General features: G+C 38.7%; 1 protein-coding gene across 3 annotated transcripts in view; it reads right to left on the reverse strand.

Annotated features, from left to right (window-relative positions):
* Window positions 1-18,898, reverse strand: part of APOO (apolipoprotein O) — a 33,051-nt gene extending 14,153 nt beyond the window's left edge. The window contains exons 1-6 of one of the 3 annotated variants that reach the window (XM_069784860.1): window positions 18,776-18,898; window positions 13,550-13,660; window positions 11,041-11,160; window positions 8,228-8,282; window positions 7,071-7,166; window positions 3,578-3,669 (exon numbers count right to left, since the gene is read on the reverse strand). In XM_069784860.1, the coding sequence (XP_069640961.1) occupies window positions 3,578-3,669; window positions 7,071-7,166; window positions 8,228-8,282; window positions 11,041-11,160; window positions 13,550-13,660; window positions 18,776-18,808 (507 nt within the window). In that variant the 5' untranslated portion in view covers window positions 18,809-18,898. Of the gene's footprint in view, window positions 1-3,577; window positions 3,670-7,070; window positions 7,167-8,227; window positions 8,283-11,040; window positions 11,161-13,549; window positions 13,661-15,485; window positions 15,546-17,973; window positions 18,054-18,775 lie in introns of those variants that run through there. The other 2 variants (XM_069784861.1, XM_069784862.1) reach the window with 2 other exon arrangements.
* Between the last annotated feature and the right edge of the window lie 3,577 nt (window positions 18,899-22,475).

Here is a 22,475-nt window from a genome sequence, read left to right on the forward strand (position 1 = left end):
CACTAGATGAAAAACTGGTCATTCATGTTGCTGGAGGAAAGTAGCTACATCACAAGGTACAGCAACCCAGATAGTTTAGTCTGCCACAGTCAAACCATGTTTCAACACTGTATACACCTCCCAAGCGCTGGGACCCATGCACACATTCACATGGGTTGAAAAATACAGTTCTAGATAGACTGTAAACTGCAAATTACAGGGTCTACAGGAACATAGCCAAGTAATTTTTATAACCACCCAATGCATCCTCTCATGAACACAACACTAGAGTCATACGTTAGGCTTGTGTTTTATACCTCTCTTTCTCATGGAGCAGATGAAGAAGAAGCAGGTGAGTACTGCAGTTGCCACCACTATTCTTGGAAGTGGCAGTTCCAACCAGGAAAATAAAGGAACAATAATACAAACAGTTCATTCAATTGTTCAAAGTGTTCACTCAAACATTCATGCAAAGAGTTCCTTTCAAAGAGGGACAAGTTTTTTTCCATTCAGTCATCTGGAATTCTTGATTTCTGGAAGATAACAATTTCCAGCTTGTTTGTGTTAAATTACAACATGCTAAAATACCACCTCTGTTCACTGCAACACTAAGTAAGTTTGTATGCTAAAATTTGAACAAACAAGTTCAAAAGTCAGATTGAGTGGTTCTCAACAGGGACTCTGAAATAGTTTGAAAGTGACCTTTGGCCCCAAACACCCGTACTAGGCACTACTGGGGTAGCATCAGCAGTCTCTAAGGCCTAATGTGCATGTAAACAAGCTGCCATATTTTAATTCCACACCATAAGTGTATAATATTGACTACACTATATGTTATATGTCAAGATTATTGAGCAGAATTATGGTTAGCAATTCTTTATCTACATTGCATGCTGAGAAAATAAACTGAGAATCTGCTGGCTCTTCTACATTTATACTGTTGAGAAAGTAGTCATAGTGCAATTTCACAAGCATTTCATTCGGCAGTAAACATGGATCAAGGAACCCCAACTCCTTCTTTCCAATCCACAGTTCCTATAATCATGTCAGGCTCTCAGTTGTGCCAGTACAACTGCTTATGCCTTATGAACTGAACTGGGCAAGGGATGAGGTATAGGTTTAAAAGACATAATTTAGTTTGTTGTGAAATAAACAAACTTATATATTAGGAAGCTTTTCTTTCTTTCAAGAAGATAAGCGTAACACACACTACTTTAGGAAATTTGAGAAGTTCTAATAACAAGAAACAAAAAATAATTCTAATGATAAAGAGACTGATTTAAGTAACTTCATAATGGAATGTTTTTTCCAGATGGAAGATAAGCCACAGTAAATTTCAAAATATTTTGAATGAATTACGATTAGCTGGAAAGCAATACAGTTCCAAAACAGTAGTTAAAAGTTCCAGCAGAACAAAATAAACTTTAATATTAAATTCAGTTCCATTACCACATATACAGTCTGACCATTTGTTCAAAGTTATACAAATTAAAGTAAAACTAGCAGTGAGGCAATAAATCCCTTACAAATTTGTGATTTATTAGAATGATTACTAAAGCAGGAAAAAAAAAAATTAGTCTGTGCATTTCTTCTGTCTCCAGTTAGATGAATACTGTCTGAAAACTACCTATTACCAATGATGAACTCTGTTGCCATAACTTCACTTAGCAATTCATACATTTTAATTAATGAAAAAAGTTTTCTTCCAGACAGATGCATCAAGTGTTGTACCTCAACTGCAAATATATTTTGCTGTGTTTATTTCCAACTCTTCAATGGAAAGTCTTTAATAAAGGTGGGAAGGAAAACAAACACACACACACACACAAAACTTTTTTAGTCTTTTAAAGTATGGTCAAATCTGAAAGTTTACCAAATGAAGGGAACTATACGACTGTAAATGAAAAAGCAGTGATTAAGTACTCAAATGTGGAAGAAAAATAAAAAGAACATAATACAAAGAATAAATAAAAAAGCTAAAATTTATGATCCAGAGTATTTCCTATAATGTTCTATTAACTTGGCAAGTGAGCTTTGTACTGCAGGCATCCCTTTCTATGCTTACAGAAATTTTTTGAAAGGCCTATGAAACATTTCAAAGTAATTACTAGAGAGGAAAGTGCTTCCAGTTTCAGATTAAAGCATAAAAATTATGGATAGTAAGATCTGATACACTTAAAACTTTCCTTCTTTCAGAAAAGAAAAGTGCGAGAGAGATTAGAGGAACCAAAACAGTATCTAGGATATCACTCTCTCCACAGAGGTTTCCAAACTCATACGTCTAGTGTCCTGACCAAGTCAACAAAGCTAAACCTATTCCAATCAAGTTTCAGGCTCATGGTCCCATATCAGATTTTTCATTACAGTCAAACTAAGAACTGTGAATTAATCAAAGGGTAATCATGCACTTCAAAGTTTTCATAAAATAAACATGGTATTGTGAAGCTGTTAGTAGCAAATCCATAGTTAAGACTGAACTGAGCTTCTTTAAAAACAATAACATGAGTTTGAACACCATTCAATCACTTCCCACTTCACTGTTCAGAAGGCAACTAGAATTTTAACACACAGTTTCCAACAGAAATGTGTAAGCTTCTTAAATTTTTATGTTTTTCTTTCCTGTCACTTGCATAATTTTCACTCCCTAAGAATAAGTCAACAGAACTATCTGTATTCAGAGCATCTGAATCCTGGAAGCACTAAAAAAAGATTCCATCAAAGATCAGGGTATCACCATGCTGCCAGAGTTCAAACACAGCGTTTTGACTCTCCCTAAGACGATGACCTTTCAGTATTCAAATAACATCATATGTTCTTAGGAATATCTATTGTCATCCTGACATCTCAATGTTATTCACAAGTCACCAATAACTGGATAGCTAATTTACCAAAGCCTGAAATACAAAGAATTTGTGACACTAAAACATGTGCACTGTGAGTGGTTAAAAGCTGGATTTGAAAAAGAATGTGGTGGAGAACTGAGGAATCTGCCAGTACAACTAAGTGTGGACAGCAAGGCACATGAACTGACATCAGTAGGGGCTATGAGCAATTGTCTGGGCTCTTCAGTTCTTTCTGAACTTTTTTCTCAGCAGAATTCTTACCTCATTCCAGAATGTGCATGCTATCTTTCTTAAAACTCTATCCAACAATAATGTTTATCTCCAAATGTTGTTCCTATGATTTTCTAAAGAACCTCCCCGCCTCTTTTTTTTTTTTCTTTCAAAGCCCATTTTCATTTGCTTTCAAGATACTTCAGGCTTCCTTAGTATTGTAAGTAAACATGCAAACTGTACTTACTAAGCATATTTACATTAATTTATAATTACCTGAGGTTAGAGATTCAGAAGGAAAATTATGCTCCTCTGACTGAAGACATTGCTCCACATGTTCGGGAAAAAAAAAAGTCACTAAAAGAAACAGAATGTCTGACCGTCTTTGAGCGTAGATTGCATGTTCTTTGGCAAAATAACTATCATTTTGTTAAGTGCCAAGCACACTGACATGGCTTTTAAAAATGCATTACCAGTTAATTTGAAGGTAGGAGGCAAAAATCAAAGTAAAAGACACTTCTCCAAAGAAAGGTATCATCACTGACCTTTGCAATAGCAACCGCTTGCTGAGGGTAATACATGGAGGCACCAATACCCATGAGACCCGCAGGATACACTAACTTCTTTATTTTTGAGCCTGTTTCATAACAAAAAACCCAAAACATTGTTAGCGTCTATGTTAACCAAGACAGCTGAATGGCCCTAACCTTTTATTTGTAATCAAAACAATTTTATCAAATACAGTTTAGCATATTTTCTGTTCAGTCCTACTTGTTTCTTAAGAAACATGATTACTCTGATCAATAATTATTCTTTTCACTTTTTTAAGAGAATATTTTTATTAACATCTTTCCATAGTGAAAATTACCTTACAACTATATTTACTGTAGTAATACATAATTTCTTTCACTACTGAATAATGAAATAAAAGCCACAGTTAAGACATATTTAAGAGAAGCAAACCAACTGATACTCTTTTCTAAACTAAAAGGAAAAACTCAGGCAAAGAAAGGTTAGGATGGCATTTTTTTGATACAGCAAGCAGAACGAGAGACATTCTAATACAAACTTTATAAGTTACCCTGACTCACAAATCTTGATTCTTCCACAACTGCTCTTATGAATAATTTTTCTTGATTCACTGTAGCAATTTGCAAAACATTTGGAAGTACTTTTAAATTAAAGTACTTACAGTTATGCTATACGCCTATTGCTCAGTACCCAACCAAATTTTGAACATTTTAATCAATTTGAACTCTCTATTCAATTATACAAGTCTAAAATAATTTAACTGCCTTAGAAGTTTATCCTCTTAGCACAGCTGGCCACAGGTTGTGTATCCTGGCTGGCCAGTGACAATATGCATCACTCAATCAGTTACAGGGCATGCTGCAGTTTATCCAGTCAGAAAGGAACACAGAAGGGAGCAGGTAAAGGAGAAAAGCAAGCAGTACAGGAGAAAAAAAGGTCATAGAACAGACGTACAGGAGTCAGGATGCAGTAGTTCTGTTCCTCATAGAACAGCCTGTTCTATATGTGAAGCCACACGTGCTTCTAATAGAGGAAGAATTAATTTTGAAGAGGAAATAAATATTAGAAGCGTTTAGTGTTTCCACTAACATATGCTCATGATGAGATGAGAAACTCAGCAGTAAACAAGAGACATTCATAGTGTGATGTTGCTAGTCTTGGTTAGGGGGAACTTGGTACTAATTAGCTCTAAGAAAGCGCAGAAAAGGCAAGCTTCACTGCATCTTTACCACCACAAAAATTACATGTTTGTTGTAATTTCTGGGAATGAGGAAACCTTCCTTACAGATAGCTTATCAGTGTGCCTACAATATCACTTTAGGAATAAATGTAATAGCTGAAGGTATTAACGCCTTCCAGACGCTGCTACCTGCTGGAGATACCCATTAAAGGAAGTTTAGGAATACTCCCATATCCATTCCAGTACTACTCAACAAGGTTAGAACAAATCATCTCCAAAGGCGTTTTAAACCAAGCTGGATGACCGCACAATATTCACATGATTAAACTCCAAATACCGTACTTTCTACTTGGTGGGCAGCTGTATCTTCAAGTGTTACAGTTAAACCTGGAAGATTTTATCTGTACCTTCCAAGGGAGCAATTTTTCCAGCGAGACCAAGTGGGGAAGGGATTAAAATAAAAAAGGATATTTAGTTCTAACTTTCTGTAGCATCAAAGTTAAGGGGCACTTCCTCCTACAGTTTGAATATTTTCTAGAAATAACAGCCAGTGTTGTAAATTATAACTAGACAGAAAGTTTCAAAATTATGGCTCCCATCCTAGAAGATTCACAAATCAGATGTTTGTATTATGAGGAATTTTTATTTTTATTAAACTTAGGACCCTCTTGTCCTTTCAGATCCAGCCCCAAGACTGCACTTCCCCCCTGCCCCATTTTGCTACAGTCATAAAGGCTGGAAACCTCTCTCATTCATAATCACGTAACTCAAGCAGCAGGAATTTGAAGAGAAAGAACTTTGAATGGGTGAAGTTGGAGACCTTGATTTTCATTTAAAAAAACCAAAAAGCTAGAAAAAAAATACTGCTTTCATCATCTTCACTGGAAAATCAAATATTTTGAGGAACGCATATATTCACAGAATGCTTTCCATTTCTACATAGCCAAGCACACACTTCCAGCTTGTTCAACATGTACGGGTCCCACAAAAGTCTATTTTTATCCAAAGCAAGTCCTCACTAGTATTTAAATTCTAGAACTTTACAGTGCCATTACCTGCAAGTTTTATTCTTGTGGTATTTCATTTCACTGTATTAAGAATATCTCAATACAAACACAAAATACTTTTTCACACTTAACATTTCTTAAAATAACATTTATTTCTATGAAAGCATAAACATATTAGTTTCTTCAACTAGTGTGATGAAATTAACTGTATCACTTTCCAATAGCACAAAACGTGCATATATTTATAGTACACCCAGAGTTCACAAGTATTTTTTGCTGAATGTCACCATCTGCAGCAGCTCTGTGCCTGGACACACAATACTTTGAAGAAACTTGAATATACAACTAATTGTACATGTATCATAGTTCAGGAAGCTCTGTATTTTACCGTAATTTATTCCTCTGTAGTTTTCTACAGTGACACGTGATCAAGAACTTAAGCAATCAAAAAGATTTTTAGGCCATGTGCTGGTTTTGGCTGGGATAGAGTTAATTTTCTTCACAGTAGCTGGTATGGGGCTGTTTTGGATTTGTGCTGGAAACAGTGTTGGGCTGAGCAGTGCTTACACACAGTCCAGACCTTTTCTGCTTCTCACCCCACCAGTGAGGAGGCTGGGGGGGGACACACAAGGATTTGGGAGGGGACACAGCCAGGACAGCTGACCCCAACTGACCCGAGGGATATCCCAGACCATAGGATGTCATGTTCAGCACATAAAGCTGGGGGAAGAAGAAGGAAAGAGGGACGTTCGGAGTGATGGCATTTTGTCTTCCCAAGTAAGCATTATGCGTGCTGGAGCCCTGCTTTCCTGGAGATGGCTGAACACCTGCCTGCCCATGGGAAGTGGTGAACGGATTCCTTGTTTTGCTTTGCTTGTGTGCGTGGTTTTTGCTTTAGCTATTTAACTGTCTTTATCTCAACCCACAAATTATACTTCTTGTTTTTTCCAGCTCTCTCCCCTGTCTCACTGCAGGGGGAATGAGCAAGCAGCTGTGTGGTGCTCAGTTGCCAGCTGGAGTTAAACCATGGCAGGCTAAAAAAACCAACCAACCAAACAAACAAAAAATCCCTTCCTACTTTTGCTATAATAAGCTAGAAATGGAAAAGATCAAAGACTAGATTCCAGTAACAAATACAGTACTGATAAACAATAACTGATGGTTCTTACACACCTTTTAATTGGAGAAACGTTGTAGAAAACATGCTTGTACTGTTAAGTCAGATCTCACACATCACCATTAAAAATTAGTATCCAAAAAACACAAATAAATTATTTATCCGAAATCATAACATCAGCAGTTCAAAAGGTTCCCACTTACCTCTAGCAAGAAACAATCCAACAATTCCAGCGAAACCTATCACACCAAGCCTTGGGTAAAATCCAGCAGGGGGGTTTTGGAGAAATTCACAGCCCTCTGAAAAGTAGTCAGAACAAAGGGCTTTCATGTAATGTGAAAGTGGTTTTGTGATAAGGAATCATCAATACATGCTGGCAATTGTTACAAAACATAAAGAGTTATCAAAACACATTTAACTATCATGCACATTTTAGATTTGCTGGCATAAAATTCAAAGCCTTTGAGATCTTCTCTAGTAACACATGAATGAAACTGAACATCGTATTGTATTTACCAATTTTCATAGAAGCTTCTGCCTTTGCTCCTGGGCCATCTGTTTTGTTTTGCTCTTTTGCATCTCGATTACATCTTTTTCAAATTACCAATAAAAAACTTTGCAAAATGTATTCTTACATTTACACATTAACAAGAATTAGTTTCAGTGAAACACTGTACAAAAAACAAATCACAGAACAAAGGAAAGACACAGCATAAACAAAGCTCACTCAAAGATGGGAGTCCAATGGGGGAATGGAAAACTATGAAAAACCTTCCATACAGAGGAGTTCAAAAGACTGAGACTGTTAAGTTTAAGGAAAAGAGGCTAATATCTGAAATGAGCTCTAGATAGCATCCATGCTCAGTCCTTATGAGCCTAAGTATGAAAGGATGCTTCCAAAAACAAAAATAAATATAAATTATTTTGGATTAATTCAAAATTCTTAGGAGATCCAAGGAAGCAAACCAAAATGAAAAGGCTAAACATTACAAACAAAAGACCTAACATTTGCAACAAATAATAAACACTGCAGGAGGTTTCAGTTACTAGGCTGGGTCAAGCAAATACTACCAACTGAGTAGAAACTGTGAGGATTTTTTTTCCTTCTTTTCCTGCATAACTGTCATTTTTAGTGACATTGGTCAACATAAATGCAGGTCTTGTATTCTAATTGTTTAGAAATGTAGTGTCATAATGACCTACAAGGGAAATTTAAACAGATATACAGTGCAAACAAAGTAGTCTTAAATGCATTAGAAATTATATATATAATGATGCTTAATAGAATTCCCTTTTAACAGAAGATATAGTACAGTCCTACATTTTAAATTGCTAGTTAAAGAAAACTAAACTGATTTACCTCTACCATGCTCAACAGCTTTTTCTAATTTGGGTATAGCTTTGGCATAAAGATCCTAAAAAAAAAAAAAAAAAAGAAAACAACAGTAAATAGATACCAAGTAAGTAAAACATTAACTACAGACTGTAACTGACCTGACGAAGAAAAGGGGTGGCGGGGGGGGGGGGGGGGGGGTGTTGGAGAAAAAAGAAATAAAAAAAACAGTGTTGGGTCCCTAAAAAACTTTTTTATTCCTATTTCCACCCTTCAGTTACAGGGCTATGCTTGCTCAGCCTTATGTTTGGCATAACGTACAGCTTTTTCTCAAAGCAGTCATTGGACACAGATGAAATATAATACCTCAACACACAGAAGAGAACTTCAGTATTTCATTGAGTTCCTGATCAGGTAGCTGAAACTCAGGATTATCTCAGGTTTCTCAGTGTAGGTAGGTATCCCAAAAATATTTGAGTTTATGCAAAGAAAGGAAGTACAACACTGTAATAAACTCCTTCCTAGCACTTCACAGGGGTATATGACCCATTCTGCAAGGTGATAAATTCCACTTTCCAAGAGACTATCTCAGGCTAACAAAACTGCATTTTTGAAGTGACTTGAAAATGAGATGTCCATACAATGTCCAAAGTAAATCATCAAAGAGCACTGCATCAACCCCACAAACTAGTTCTATATTTTTTTCTCAGATTGAAAATATGCAGGAAGTAAAAGAATTCACACTGCCTTTTATCAAAGTAGAAAAAAAAAAAATCTCAGTAAAGAGCAATCGTGCTAATTGTTATTATGCTAATAATCCTTCAGAGAGACAGTGTAAGGCTGTCTATCAATTAGGGAACAAATTCATAAACATGTATGCCCAAAGCTAAAGCAGAGAATGGTCTCGCAATACCACTTGAGCTGTATCTGTGCAGAAGTGAAACTATTTGTTTAGGATACTTCATGGGGAATAATATCTTTAGAACTTTCATTTCCTCAATGGCAAGAGTGACTTAAAAAAAACAAAACCCCAAAAACAAATTAAAAAAACCTTGTCATGAAAAAAATGTGTGTTAGCATGTGACACACAACATAAATGGATGTTGGTCTTATTAAAAGCCAAGGAAAAAGCACAAAACACACGCTCTAAAGACCCCAGAGACTAAGTCTGATCTGCTGTCACAGCTCACACATAACTGACTCATTTCTACATCTGTGTTTTGAACTGACTTTCCACTACAGCTAAGCAAACAATTTTTAAAAAGTAAAATGGATATACGAACTTAACCAATTTTATTCTCATTATCCTGGGTTATGTTTTTAATTTTAAAGACAACTGAGATGCACCTAAAATGTTATCTTCTTTAACATAGCAGGGCGTGGGGGCGGTGTAAAACCAAAACCATCTCTGACTACAGTTTAGCAAGCAAGATGACCCCAAACCCATAAAGTTTACATGCCCACTTCATAAAATGAGTCAGTAAACCACTGCCAGGAAATGGCTTGTTGTGTGTGAGCAGAAAAGCACATCTTATTTAAATGATCATCACTCAGACAAAAAAAATAAAGCAAATACGAAGACAACAAGCCAGTGAGACATAAAGCACTGTTCAAGGCTTACCTGCAGTCAGTCCAACTGGGCCACTAACTTCATCTCAAATTTACAGTTACTGCAGGCAACCAAACAGAACCCATGCATTCAGGAGGTCAGAGCTCTAACTATACTGTGGAAAATCCCCCTTCTCCTTCAAAACTGAAGTCAGTACTCCTGCTGGTGGCACTTTAGAAACACATCACTAGACTGAGTAACCCTCAGTATTTCTGAAAAAATGCTTCAGTACTGTTAAAGGTTAGTACCACAACACAGAACTTCTAGGCAGAAAGGACAGTCTGATCTGAACAGCCTGGCTTTCTATGGAGAACTGGAAAACCAGCCTGCAGCTTAACAAAAGGATTCACAACAGCCAGAGTGCAAAGCAGAAAATCACCTAAAGTTGCGAAGAGGCAACCAGATGACAAGGATGCCCTTGCTTCAAAAGTAAGCCTCAACGTTCGCTGGGTCAGGAAGGAGCAAGAAAGCTATCATATAACTCTGCAATCCACTATCAATAATTCAGGGCTTGATTACAAAGATCTTGGTTCTCCTCTACGTTCCAAAGACTATTTTTGTATTTAATGACTGTTTAGTATAAAAATGCTACCTAATAAAATATCTAAGAAAGTTTCGGGGTAAGGTTTGGGGGTGAGGTTTGCCACTACTAGTGGCCTGGGATTTTCTCCCTTCCAGAGAGCCGCATTCCTTCCCTCAACATTCCAGTTCAGCAAATACGGATTTATTTTCTGCAAAGCTGTGTTTTGTCACAGTTGTGGTGCGGACAACTCAGTATTGCTGCTCCAAAATGCACTGCTTGATAATTTAAGGCCTTCTCCTTGAGCATGGAGAACACAAATTAAATCACTCTCCTGTCTTCCTCAGTGACAGGACAGTACTACATCAAGGTATCCCTAGGTATCTTTAAACTTAACGTTTATTTCAGATAACAATTCTAAGCTTTAGTTAATTTTCTTTTAATTCTTTTGGAGGGATACAAAATGCAAAGAAGCAGGGGTTTAGTTCAGCAAATTAGTAGAAAGAAACAACTGATTTTGTGTGAGGAGGGGGTAAATATTACAACCAGAACTGTGGAAAATTTTAAGTAACGTAACATTTTGGAAAAATGCTTGTACAGCTATCAACTTTTACTTTGCTGCTATCTATTAATTCTGACTCTAAAAAAAAAATATCCTAGCTCAACCCTTATCACTGAACCACAACCAGATGTGATATAAAACCATTATACCTGACACCAGGCTGTATATGGCTCCATAACATGACGTAAACGCGAAACCCCCTCTTCCAATTGGGTTTGTGGATTCTCCACATATTTAGTCTCACGAGCTGGAGAGGAGTAGAGTGACAGCTGTGAATATTAGCAAACAAGAGGTTAAAAACAAAGGTGTAATTGTGTAAGTAGGTCTTCAGGGCATGAACAGTCTAACCAGAGAATACCTAACACGGTGCTTACTGCATAAACAATGCATAATAAAAATTCAGGCACAGCTGTGAGACAACCATTATGAGCAAAGTTTAATTATATGCTATGATGAAGATGACTTCTAATTGCTGTGCAATTCATCCATAGCTGCTATACGATCCAAGTCACAGGTTATAAATTAAAATTAAACTAGTTCAATAAGAACACAAAACATTAATTGTGAAAAATGTTTCTGGTCTTAATCAGCACTTCTGGTTCCCAGTTAACATACTAAATGTACTAGAACTCTGAAATCACAATCGATCATTTTCTATATTTGCACAAGCCATCATTAAAGAGTCTAAGTAGCTTCTAACAAAGGTAACATCCGATACAAATTTGTCTGTTTGTTACTGAGCAGGAAAATGGTATGGCATCCCAATGTTGCAGTCATTAACCACATCAGCAACTGACAGCATTAATAGCACCATGGGGCTTAGCAAATAGGAATTGTAACATCCACCTGAAGAGCAATGGGCATCTTCACATAATAAATACTAAAACACCGTATTTAGGGTTTAGCATCACAACATATTTATTACAATTACCTAAACATATTTAAAATTGTATCTCATTAAATTCCATTCTTATTCCAAAAAAAAAGACCAAAGTCTATACTGTTGAAGATGAACAGCAAAGTTTAGATCAAAACAAAACCTATTAAAATTCATAGCACTTTATATGCTACACTGATGTTCAGTATAAAGACCTTTTATTTTATACCACATTTATACTACATTTCGTAGTTATTATAAACTGATGTTTACATGTGTTGTTGCATCGAAATGTAGCTAGCCCTCTTTTCAAGGTAAGTTGGAAAACAACTGTATCTCTCTCATAATCAAAAAAGCTGCTAACCATAACAAAATCTATAATGACATAGAATTTGTCAAATGATTCGATAACTTGTGCAGCTGGATTTCCCATAATACTTTGGAAGACAAGCATTTAAAGTCTTATTTCCCTAGCCAATCTGGTCATCTCTGGCAATCATAGTCACAATCAGTTTAACTTTGATCCTGTTAGACAACCCAACAGCCACATCTGGCACATGGACATAACTCTCAGAGATAAGGAAATTCCCATACATTTTATGAAACTAGACAGCTGACAGTAGAGATCCAAACTAACATACTCTGTGAATGGTAAGAAAGGCAGCCAAAACTCCACAGCTTGCACATTCTGCTTTGCTGAAGCTGATGGGCAAGCCAATTATTCAGCACATGTGTAACTTCAAACTCCTGCCTCATTACTGACTCATGCCAGTGGTGGTATAGGGCACGCGATGGCCCAAGCTAAGGTTACTTCACTGGGGTGAAGCCAGGAGACTGCTTCAACTATTGATCCTCTCATACTATGCAGATGCCCATGCAGATACATCCAAAAGACTTAAGTATACAAACAAGTTTCATTCAGTTTCACTGCTGGTGTAACACCACTTTAGCGAGCTGAAGTACTTAAAAGTTTTAAACAACTACAAACTCACATGGATATAAAGCTGTATTGAGTTATGAACTACAATTTATTTATTTTTTTTAATGTTGGAGGCTGTTGAAAGCCTATGCAACAATGCTGGTGAGTCTACAGTTTGACAGGATGTTTTAAAGCTCTACTTGTGATATAACCAAGACATCTGTAACATCTTAGAGAAACAATAAAGTAACAGGGGTTTATTATCACTACTTATTGTACTTGTTGTTGCTTAGGTCTGAATGCTTTAAAGAAGGGAAAACTGATAAAATTCTGTAGGCTACTACATTGGATTCAAAGCACTGCCAGACAAGAATTTTGCCTGTAAAAAAGAGAATATTTTTAGCAAATCAAAAGTTTTTCTTTCCATTTTACTGGAGAACATAAATGAAGTTTTATTAGAATTTGCCAACAGGACTTGTAATAAAAAATAGGTGGTGTTACCTAGATAAAAAGCAAAGAAAATATTCCTGTGGATTTGAAATATGACCACAAGTAAATCTACAAACATGAAAAGGTAATTTCCAAATGACGAAAAGAAGGCTTTGATGTAGGAAAAGGATCTTACACACAAGCAAGCCTGACACTATCAAGCGGAGGGCATCAAATGCAACCCTCAGTTAAAAGAAGCAAAACCATATCAATATCTCTGTTACTGAAAATTGAGAAGAAAGTTTAAAGGCAAGAATACAAAAGGTGAAGAGATGTACCTAAATGCTTTCACACATCAAAACACAATGTCTTTCAGAATTCTGTAGGTATTTCCCTACAGATAGAAGAGCACCTGGGCTCTAACCACACTTACCTCCTCAATTTTCAGCAACTCCTTTTTGGAAGTGTCCTTCTCTGAAGAGGAAGCATAAACCTGGACAGAGAGCAAGCTCAGGCTAACAGGGGTGGCCCCCAGCCGAATTACCTAGAAACATTATAGGAAGACATGTAAATCGTTAAGTACAAACAAAAAGGCAACATGTTTGAACACATCCATGTAGACAATGTTTATGTCCCCGTATATAAGTGATACATTAAGATGCTTACAAGTTAGGGGAAAAGGGAGTCAGTGGTGCACAAGCTAATGCTCTCAGACACTCATAAATGCTAACACCTAAATTATTCAGATGGTATTTGGAAAAGCCTAAGGCTAAAGGAGACAGCAGACAAATGCTAATTGCATCAGTTTTCATCTCACAAAAAGATCTTTGGTTTTCTCTCACTTGAAACATAATTTTCATTAGCTTTCTCAGTATAGATACTAACAACATTATATTCGTATTTTTAACAACTTTGTGAATGTATGCAACACCTCCATTTTTCCATAGTTAGTACCAAGAAGTTCAGCGTTTTATTTCTAGTTATTGTCTGCACCTAGATTTGGGGCAGGAAAGAGACCTACAGTTGAAAGTATCAGAACATAACCACTGCTTTCTAAGAACTTTAGGAATGTCTCCTACTTTTCTGTGAGAAACATGAATTACAGTGCATTGTGACAGATCTTGACTGTTTTTGAATACTTCAGATTCAATCCAGTCACACAACACAACCACCACGAGTAAGGTAGATATAATCCTTCCTATATTCAGGACCTAGGCTAAAATGTGTTTCTTAACAGGAGAGACTTCTTTAACTTAAAAACCAGATAAAAATCTTAGATGCATAGCAAATCAAGAATGCACAGAAAGCATTTTCCAACAAGTGCACATCCTTAGGAACAGCAACGTTTAACTCAGGAAATGGCAGTTCAGATGGGAAACCTTTCAGCGTCTCACATTTACTGCCCAGATAAACATGTGCAGAGTTACAACAGCCTGTGTTTTGTTGTATCAGGTTACAGCGTGAGTGGATCTAACAGCCTGCAGCCACCAAACTGGAGAGGGCTGGCTCTGCTCGCGCCATTGGTTCCCAGAAGTCCTGCTGCTCACCTTGCCCTAGCTTTGGTGGCCGGATGCTTCCACCGCGAGGCAATTCACCTCGCCAATCTGGCAAAAGATTAATCCTGAAAAAGAAGCGGAGAGCTTTGTGCGGGCTTAGTAAGTTGAACCCATCCATGAAACAGCCTGACAAGCACCAGAGGAACTGTGTGGCCAGGGAAGAGGGGATGAAAAAGGAGAAGGCAGCAAGCCCTCTTCCTTTTCAGAAATAGTAAGGGTACATTACACAGACCTAGCTGCTTGTGAAACCGAAGCCTTGGTCAAACCAATACAACCTTCACCCTGTTATGATGACAACTGACTTAGCCACAGGACAATTACTCTGAAGCCTTGTTTCTGTCTGTTGCAGAACTGCTAGAAAATAGCTTTAAAATTATCCAGACTACATGCTTATCGTATACAGAGCAGCATCTGCAGCTTAAATTTCTTCCACTGCTTTGCAGATGGAATATTTATTAAATGTAACCAAGACTCCTCAAACTCAAAATTAGACTATATAGTTGTCAAACTTCCTGAAAATGTTCATTTACATATAGAAGAACAGCACACAAGAACTAGGTCATAGGATTGCTTTTCAGAAAAGGTAAGGGATCTGATGGATCACAAGGTATGGAAAAACTTGCTTAAAATGGAAGTTTTTCCTTATTTGAATTTATGGACTCGTTATCACAGCACTATAATGAAACACCACAATGACTGGACCGGCTGTTTCACAGCCAAGGAAAGACAGGAATAATCTTTAATAGCGTTTGCTTAAACAAAGACTTTTCACATATTTTCATCAGCCAAGATAAAAACATGAACGGCACTAACCATTAATAGCTGTAGAATCTATTTCCTCAATCTTTCCTGTTTTCACTGCAAAACTGTTCTGTCACTGAAAAGGCAAAAATCTAAATGCATTTTCATTCTGAAAAATATTTCCAAACAATGTCAACGGTGCTAAATGTGGCCAGCAGAAATAGTAAATCCAAATACTTTAAATATTTGAGATTTTTATATAAAGACGCAAACAGCAGAGCACAAGAATGGAAGCACCTTGGTTTCACAGGTATCAGTGATCACAGAACTACTCAGACTGAAAACGTCAACTGTTCATATTATCAAAATACTGAAGTTCAGACATTTTCTGAAGGTTTCATATTTACATTTTAAACAAAATGAAATTAACCACTAAAAGTGCACGATGAATCTCTCCTTAAATGTGCTGTCAAAGCTATGCCGCAACAGTCCTCTACATCAGCTAAGTTTACGGGACAGATACAACTGGTACTAAAGCAACGTATATACACGCACACTAAAAGGTTTATTTGGTAGTATGAAAGATTAACCATCCTATTTTCTGTTTCCAAAATCCACTTTAGGATTTCAGTTCTTAATTCCATATTAACCACCCATTACTAAACCAACTGGTTTAGTGAAACAGTTTGATTGAGCCGTGCCTTCAGTCTGCTCATCTTACAGCTATTCAGTTGATACCAAAAGAGTAGAGCTGACATCCTTTTCTCTAGGCAATGCTCTGCATTTAAGTAAAAAAAGATACCAAGTTTATTCCTTTCTCTAGCCGAGGACTTCAACTTGATCTGTAGACACCGGATCACTCATAAGCAAATTCTATCTGGAAGTTGGAGGGGAAAAGACCATCATACTTCATCTTCTTTTGTCTTGCTTTACTGTCTTTCTCAAAATTCTTAACTAAAAAATGCCCCTGGGATGAATAAATCCCTTATTAGTTCTCAATACAACCCAGGGAACAAAGAGCTGAAGATTAACTAGAACTTTTGCCTTTTTTTCCTCTTGTCTGTGGTTTCTCAGCTCACTTGTTACCGTTATTGTCACCCTGTCACAACTGGGGAAAGGAAGAACAAAAGGAAAAAAAGTCTTTACTCATACTTTTGTGAAGGCTGATCTTTGTCCTAATGTATGAAGCTGCTTCATTTTTCTCTCCTTTTTCCATTCTTCCTCTATCTCTCAACCCCAACTAAAAAAAAAACCCCAAAACCCAAACTCTTGAGCACTCCTGTTCCCTGAAGCACAAATATCAAGGACAAGAAGCCACCTCCCCCTTTTGCTCTTAGGGGCAAAAAGTCAGGCTGGCCTGAAGCACTGATACCCGCCTAACCTCAACAGTTGTATAGAAGCAGTAATATTATGCACAGTACTTAAACCCACAGGGTCATACATAACCCCTTTAATGACAATTCAGTATTACTTATGCAATTCTCAACAATTCTGAGGTAAAATCCTTACATAAGAATTCCAGCAATTGTTCCAATGTGAAATTACAAAAAAAAAAAAGTTACGACGAGTACAGCAAGCATGGGCTGCTCAGAATATCAATACATTGATATATTATAAATATTTGACAAACAAAAAAGGTACAAAAGGGAATGCATGTCAAGAATCAAGCGTCACCAATTTTTTTAAAACCCTCCTGGCTTCCCCAGTAGTCATGACAACGATATGACTGAAACAGAACTTTGTTTTAGCCTGAAGGGACCCGGGGCTCTTCTTATCAGAGGCAAAGACCTTTGAGAGAATTACCTGACTTAAGCCCAGATCACGCACGTTCACTTCTTTTCACCGATTTCGCTGAAAACCTACATGCAATAAAGGGAGACGATCGAGAGGACAGTCACGACGGTGGGAATCCAAACCCCGACACACCGCTAACTCGCAGCTCCGCGCTGCTGTACCCAAGAAATCATTCTAAATTACGAACGCGGTGTTTGTGCGCGGTTTTTTAGTGCAGCACGGAGCCGGCACGCGATTCTGAAGTGATTTTTTAAAAGGAAAAAAAAAAAAAAGAAGACATTATGCTGCTGCAACAAGAGTAAAACGAACAGCTTGTGAGGGTCAAAGACAAAACGCCCGGGGTACGTACGGCGGCCACGGACTTGAGAATGGTTTTAGCTGAAGCGTGGAGGAAAAAAGAAAATATATAAATAATCGAAGATCAGTCGCGGGTAACAACTTCGCTACCGTCAACCGAGTGACAAGGCCCTGCTTTCAAAGGGGAAGCGGGGGAAACCGGGGCCGCGCTCCCGGGCCGGGCCGGCCGCCTCAGCGCGGGGCCGCGCTCCCGGGCCGCCCCCTGCCGGCCTCGCCAGCCGCCCTGCCCGCCTCCGCGGGGGAACCGGCGCGTCCCGCCTCTCGAGGCCCCGGAGCGGGAAGGGAAAGGCCTTCGCCGCCTCGCCGTTCCGCCGGCTCCCCCGGGACGCGGACCGGAGGAGCGGGTAACCCCGTCAGCCAAGGGGCGACCGACAACGGCGGCGAACCGGGGGGCAACGCTTTACCTCACCTTCAACATGGCGCTGCCGAACGGGCGGGAAGCACCGACCGCGTCGCTGCGCTCTGACGTCGCGCCCCCCAGCCCACCGAGGAGGCGGGGCCGTTCGAAACAGGCCACACCCCCTCCTCCGGCCCGGCCCCGCCCACCGGCGCGACGGTCACCCCGCAGTAAACGGCTTTTTTCTGCCTCTTCCAGCTTTTTCACGTCGTGCTTTGAGTGAAAAGAATCCCGTTTGGCAGGTCTCTCTTCAAGTTCTTTTGAAAAGACGTAGTTAATAGAAAATACAGAACCGCAAGGGCTCGGCAAACTCGACTTTCAGTTGTTAAGCGGCGTCACCCAACACCGTGAGCCTGGCTTTCTAAATGCACAGCGTTACCAGGTTGGTCTCCAAAGCACACAATCCATTTCTCACGTTCCCATCGCTTTTAACACGTATTTGTTAAACGGCTAACTGAACCGGCTTTTATGGGGGTGCGTGATGATGGACCTTTCCCAGTGTCTTTATGAAGGGAGCGTAGCTCACATATTCGTAAGAATACTCTTTCATTATTTCTCCTTCATTCACTTCCTAACTTGGAAAAAAAAAGGGGAGGGGGGTGAACAGTTTTTTGTATTTAACCACACTGTTTTATTTGGAGTGAAACTAAACCTTGTGCTTTTGCTTTTTGTACTTAAGGTGGGTCGTTTTTCAACGTTTGTCAGAGGTGCAATTTTGGCAGCTATGAGGTCTGAAGTCATACGTTCAGAAAGTAAATTGAATGTTAAAGACAGATGCCATCCCAGAGCTCTTCGTGCTTTCCCACTGACCTACCTTTAATTGCAGCAAAGGTGCTACTGCATTCATATCTGGGGTAAACCAGTACTTGAATTTCAGCGCGTGCTGTCTCGTCAGCTTTGTCACGTTCCGACAGCATCCAAAGTACACTCAGTGCTTTCCAAATAAAGATCCTACATTCTAAGACAGGTAGAAAAGAGAAACACATCATGCAAAAAAAGCAGTATAATCTAACTGCATATAGTTTCACTTTTGATATCGCCATGGTTAAACACCCAAACGTTCCTTCCCTAATTCAAATCCTTGACTTCTCACTGCAGCCATCAGTAGCTCTAGTTCCATGTTTTCCCAATTACTCCCTTCCAGCACTGCCAAATTAATTCTTCTGTTAACAAGTTGTTGATACTACCAACAGAGATGTCCGCTAATGCATGGGGTAGCAATTCTCTTCTAAAGCACACGTATGTGCTATGAGTAGCAGTGAGGACACAAACACCTTTTTGATGCTCTTGAGCACCCATCACAACAAAGTCCAACTCCTTTCAAAATTCAAATGCATCCCAGATTTCAGTCGAGCAGGATACATTTTGGACATTAACTGAGGCTAAAAGGTGAAAGGTCTTGCATCTGATGCCAGTCTCTGTTGGTATTTAGCGCATCAAATCTTTCTACCTTAAAAATTTTCACAGTAATCCTTACTTCCTTAGCAAGATGACGTGAATATCTTTACCTCATCTGCCTATAAATGTATCGACATCAGCATCTTCATAAATGTACATATTAACTGTAGTACGAATGACAGTTTCTGGGTCTACTAAATAATTTCCAATTAAAGGCACACGTTCCTTCTTTTACTGGCTGCCTCTTTAACAATTAACAGTGACATGCTGAGCTTATTTTCTTACTTACAACTGACTTCCAGGATGATCATTTTTGAAGGGTTTTAATTTCTATTTTACTTTCTAACAGAGCACATTATGAATGAGAAGTAGAATGTATTATATGCTTACTATACACATATACCATTACATGATTATTACAGTCTAATACTGAAAGTGTTCTAGTGTCTTCATTTTTGCTGTTAGGAAATGCATTTTAATGTTTCTAACAGTACCCACACACACTTGCAAGAGTGAGAGGAGTTACCGTGAGGTCCGTGGGACTTACCACTCATGCACACACACAGAGAGCAGCTGGAGAACGCAGCACGTACCACGACCTGCTGTGCGACATCCTGCACGATACACGTTATTGAGAAATCCGCCAAGGTTTGTGTACTTGAGTAGTGAAGCCTATACTTAGATTGTTAGTTAACTCTGGGCTTAAGCTCTGGTTTGCTTCCCCATGAAGCCCCGAGGCTGGGCTTGAAGCCTTACAGGATCCCAGGGAGCAGAAGAGCAGCAGACCGATCTGCAGAGGTTTGTTGCGCAGCTTGAACAAGGAGAGAGCGGCACATGAAGAATCATCCACATTTCTTCACTGATGCTGCCACCATCATTTGAGGTAATAGGAGAAAAGCGTAAGGCAAAACCTTTATTATTCTATTTCTAGAAGGCAGAATTTGGTTTCATGGGTTTATTTGTTCAGCTTAGAGTAACACCCTTTTTGAGAAGAAAAGCCTGTATTTGACTTTTAAATATTTTTCTTTTCTAGATCTTCATTTCCATACAATTCATCAGCTCTTCATTTTAATCCTACTGGCCCAGTACAGTGTCCATGCAGCCAACACATTGCTCTTCTCAAGCTCAACAGAAGCTAGCAAAAATTAAGAGGGCGTATTTGATTGCGAGAGAATGACAGATATGAGGCAAAACTAGAAGCAAGATGCCCTTTTCAGGACATAATCCTATGTTTCCATGGTGAGTACTCCTTAGCCAGGAATTCCAAATCCAGTTCCTTGCTCTTTGGTACCACAGCATTTGTTCAGGCTGGTTTTGCAACTTTCCATTCCTTTGCCTCACGTTCATCAAAAACCATCATGTTTTTTGTCATGGTACTGTCAACTACTGCTTCCATTTTGGGAGCGTTTTCCACCAAGGAGCAACACCTGACCTTACACATGCTTAATCCTGAAGTGCAGTTAGGAAAACTCCAGGACACGTTTCAGGGGTCTTCCATAATCACTAATGAAAACTCTTACTTAGATCATTTCCCCCAGTGATTCCTCATATGTTTAACATGTGTTATCACCTACTACTTCTCGCAACATGAAGTCATTTATGGTTTTGTCCCCACACCCCATGGAGGAGGGCTATGACTGGCAGGGTTGCACCTTTGGCGTAGGAACCGAAGGGGTACAGGGTGCTGGTGCAGACTGACATTGTCTTTACTTTTAACTGTTTCTTTCTGGCACAGCATTTGGAACTACCTCTTTGGTCTCGTCAATTAGTACAATATGGTGCTGGCACAGGTGAAAAACAATGATTTAACTTGCCTTGGCAGTTTTATAGATGAGAAAAACGTCACACTGTTCAAGTGTGATCGAACAGGTTCTTACTCTTGTATGTGTGTTAACAATGCATGGTATTACACAGGTACAGAAACAGGATGTTACAAAGAGGAGCGACTTTGCTGAACATCAAGGGATGGCGATTTCACAAACTGAAAAGCTTGAGGGATCAATCTATTGCTACAGAAGAATGGGAATATGAAGCAGGCAAACTGTATGCCTGGCCCCAGGTATTATCTCTGGAGGATACTGGACGATTTCCATCCACAGCAGATGCATAAATCTTCAGAAGTTAAGGCACTGGAAAATTGCTAACCCTTCTAGTTACTTTAATGCATTCTGCCCCGCTTTGAACAAGGCTGCAAATCTGAAAGCATGGCTTCCTACATCAGTTTAACAAGTTTAGCAAAACGTACATTCTTGCAATTAATTTTTACCATGGGAAAAATAAAAATCTCTGCACCGCAAAGCTATGACAAAACTAAAATTGAGCAACTGTGATCATTTTGTAAGGTTCGTAACTTCTGCAAAGTACAGCTGGTGGATTATTTGGGTGTTAACAATTTTGTACTGAGATTTATTTGGCTGGAGTACTTAGTTTATTTAACTAACATAGAGGTCCGCCTCACTCCCCTTATTTTCAGAGAACAGTACTGAGCCAAAAATCCAGCTCTTTCAGCAATCAGCGGAAACACTTCCAATAAGGTTGTTAACTGGATCAGCTCCCAACTTTAAGACCAAGAAAAGTCATTAAATTAAAAGCTATAGTTCAGTTAATTATCATCACCTAGTTTTTTTTCTGACTACATAATTCTTTTCAGTGTTTTGGGTAACCTGTCAGGAGAAACAGTGAAGGAAAAACTATTATTTGACAGTAACTCTTCCCAATTGCAATAAATGAACTGAGAATCAGGAGAAGAAGAAATATAGATATATGTAAGAGGTTTTGCGTTCTGAAACGCCTTCTTCTGAAACTTTAATTTTTGATGTTTTGGGTTTCGTTATGATGTTAAAATAAGTTCTCGGTTTCAAGTTGCCACCTGTGTTAGGTAAAAAAAAAATCCTTGCAGAACTGCCTGTAAGAGCCAGAGGAAGAAGTGAGAGCATGTGTGACACGAGGCAAATCCCACGGAACATCCTCGGCCAACCAAGGACACCCAAGTGACTAGGACTCCATCCTGGGAATAAATTAGCCAAGAAGGCTTTGCAGGAATGAAAATGAAGGCCATCGCTACACTAACAGAGGAGAAAACGCTTAGGCCATGCCTTGCACTGACACCAGTGTCA

Source organism: Haliaeetus albicilla, chromosome 6 (assembly GCF_947461875.1).
Source record: "Haliaeetus albicilla chromosome 6, bHalAlb1.1, whole genome shotgun sequence".
Classification (NCBI taxonomy): Eukaryota; Metazoa; Chordata; class Aves; order Accipitriformes; family Accipitridae; genus Haliaeetus; species Haliaeetus albicilla.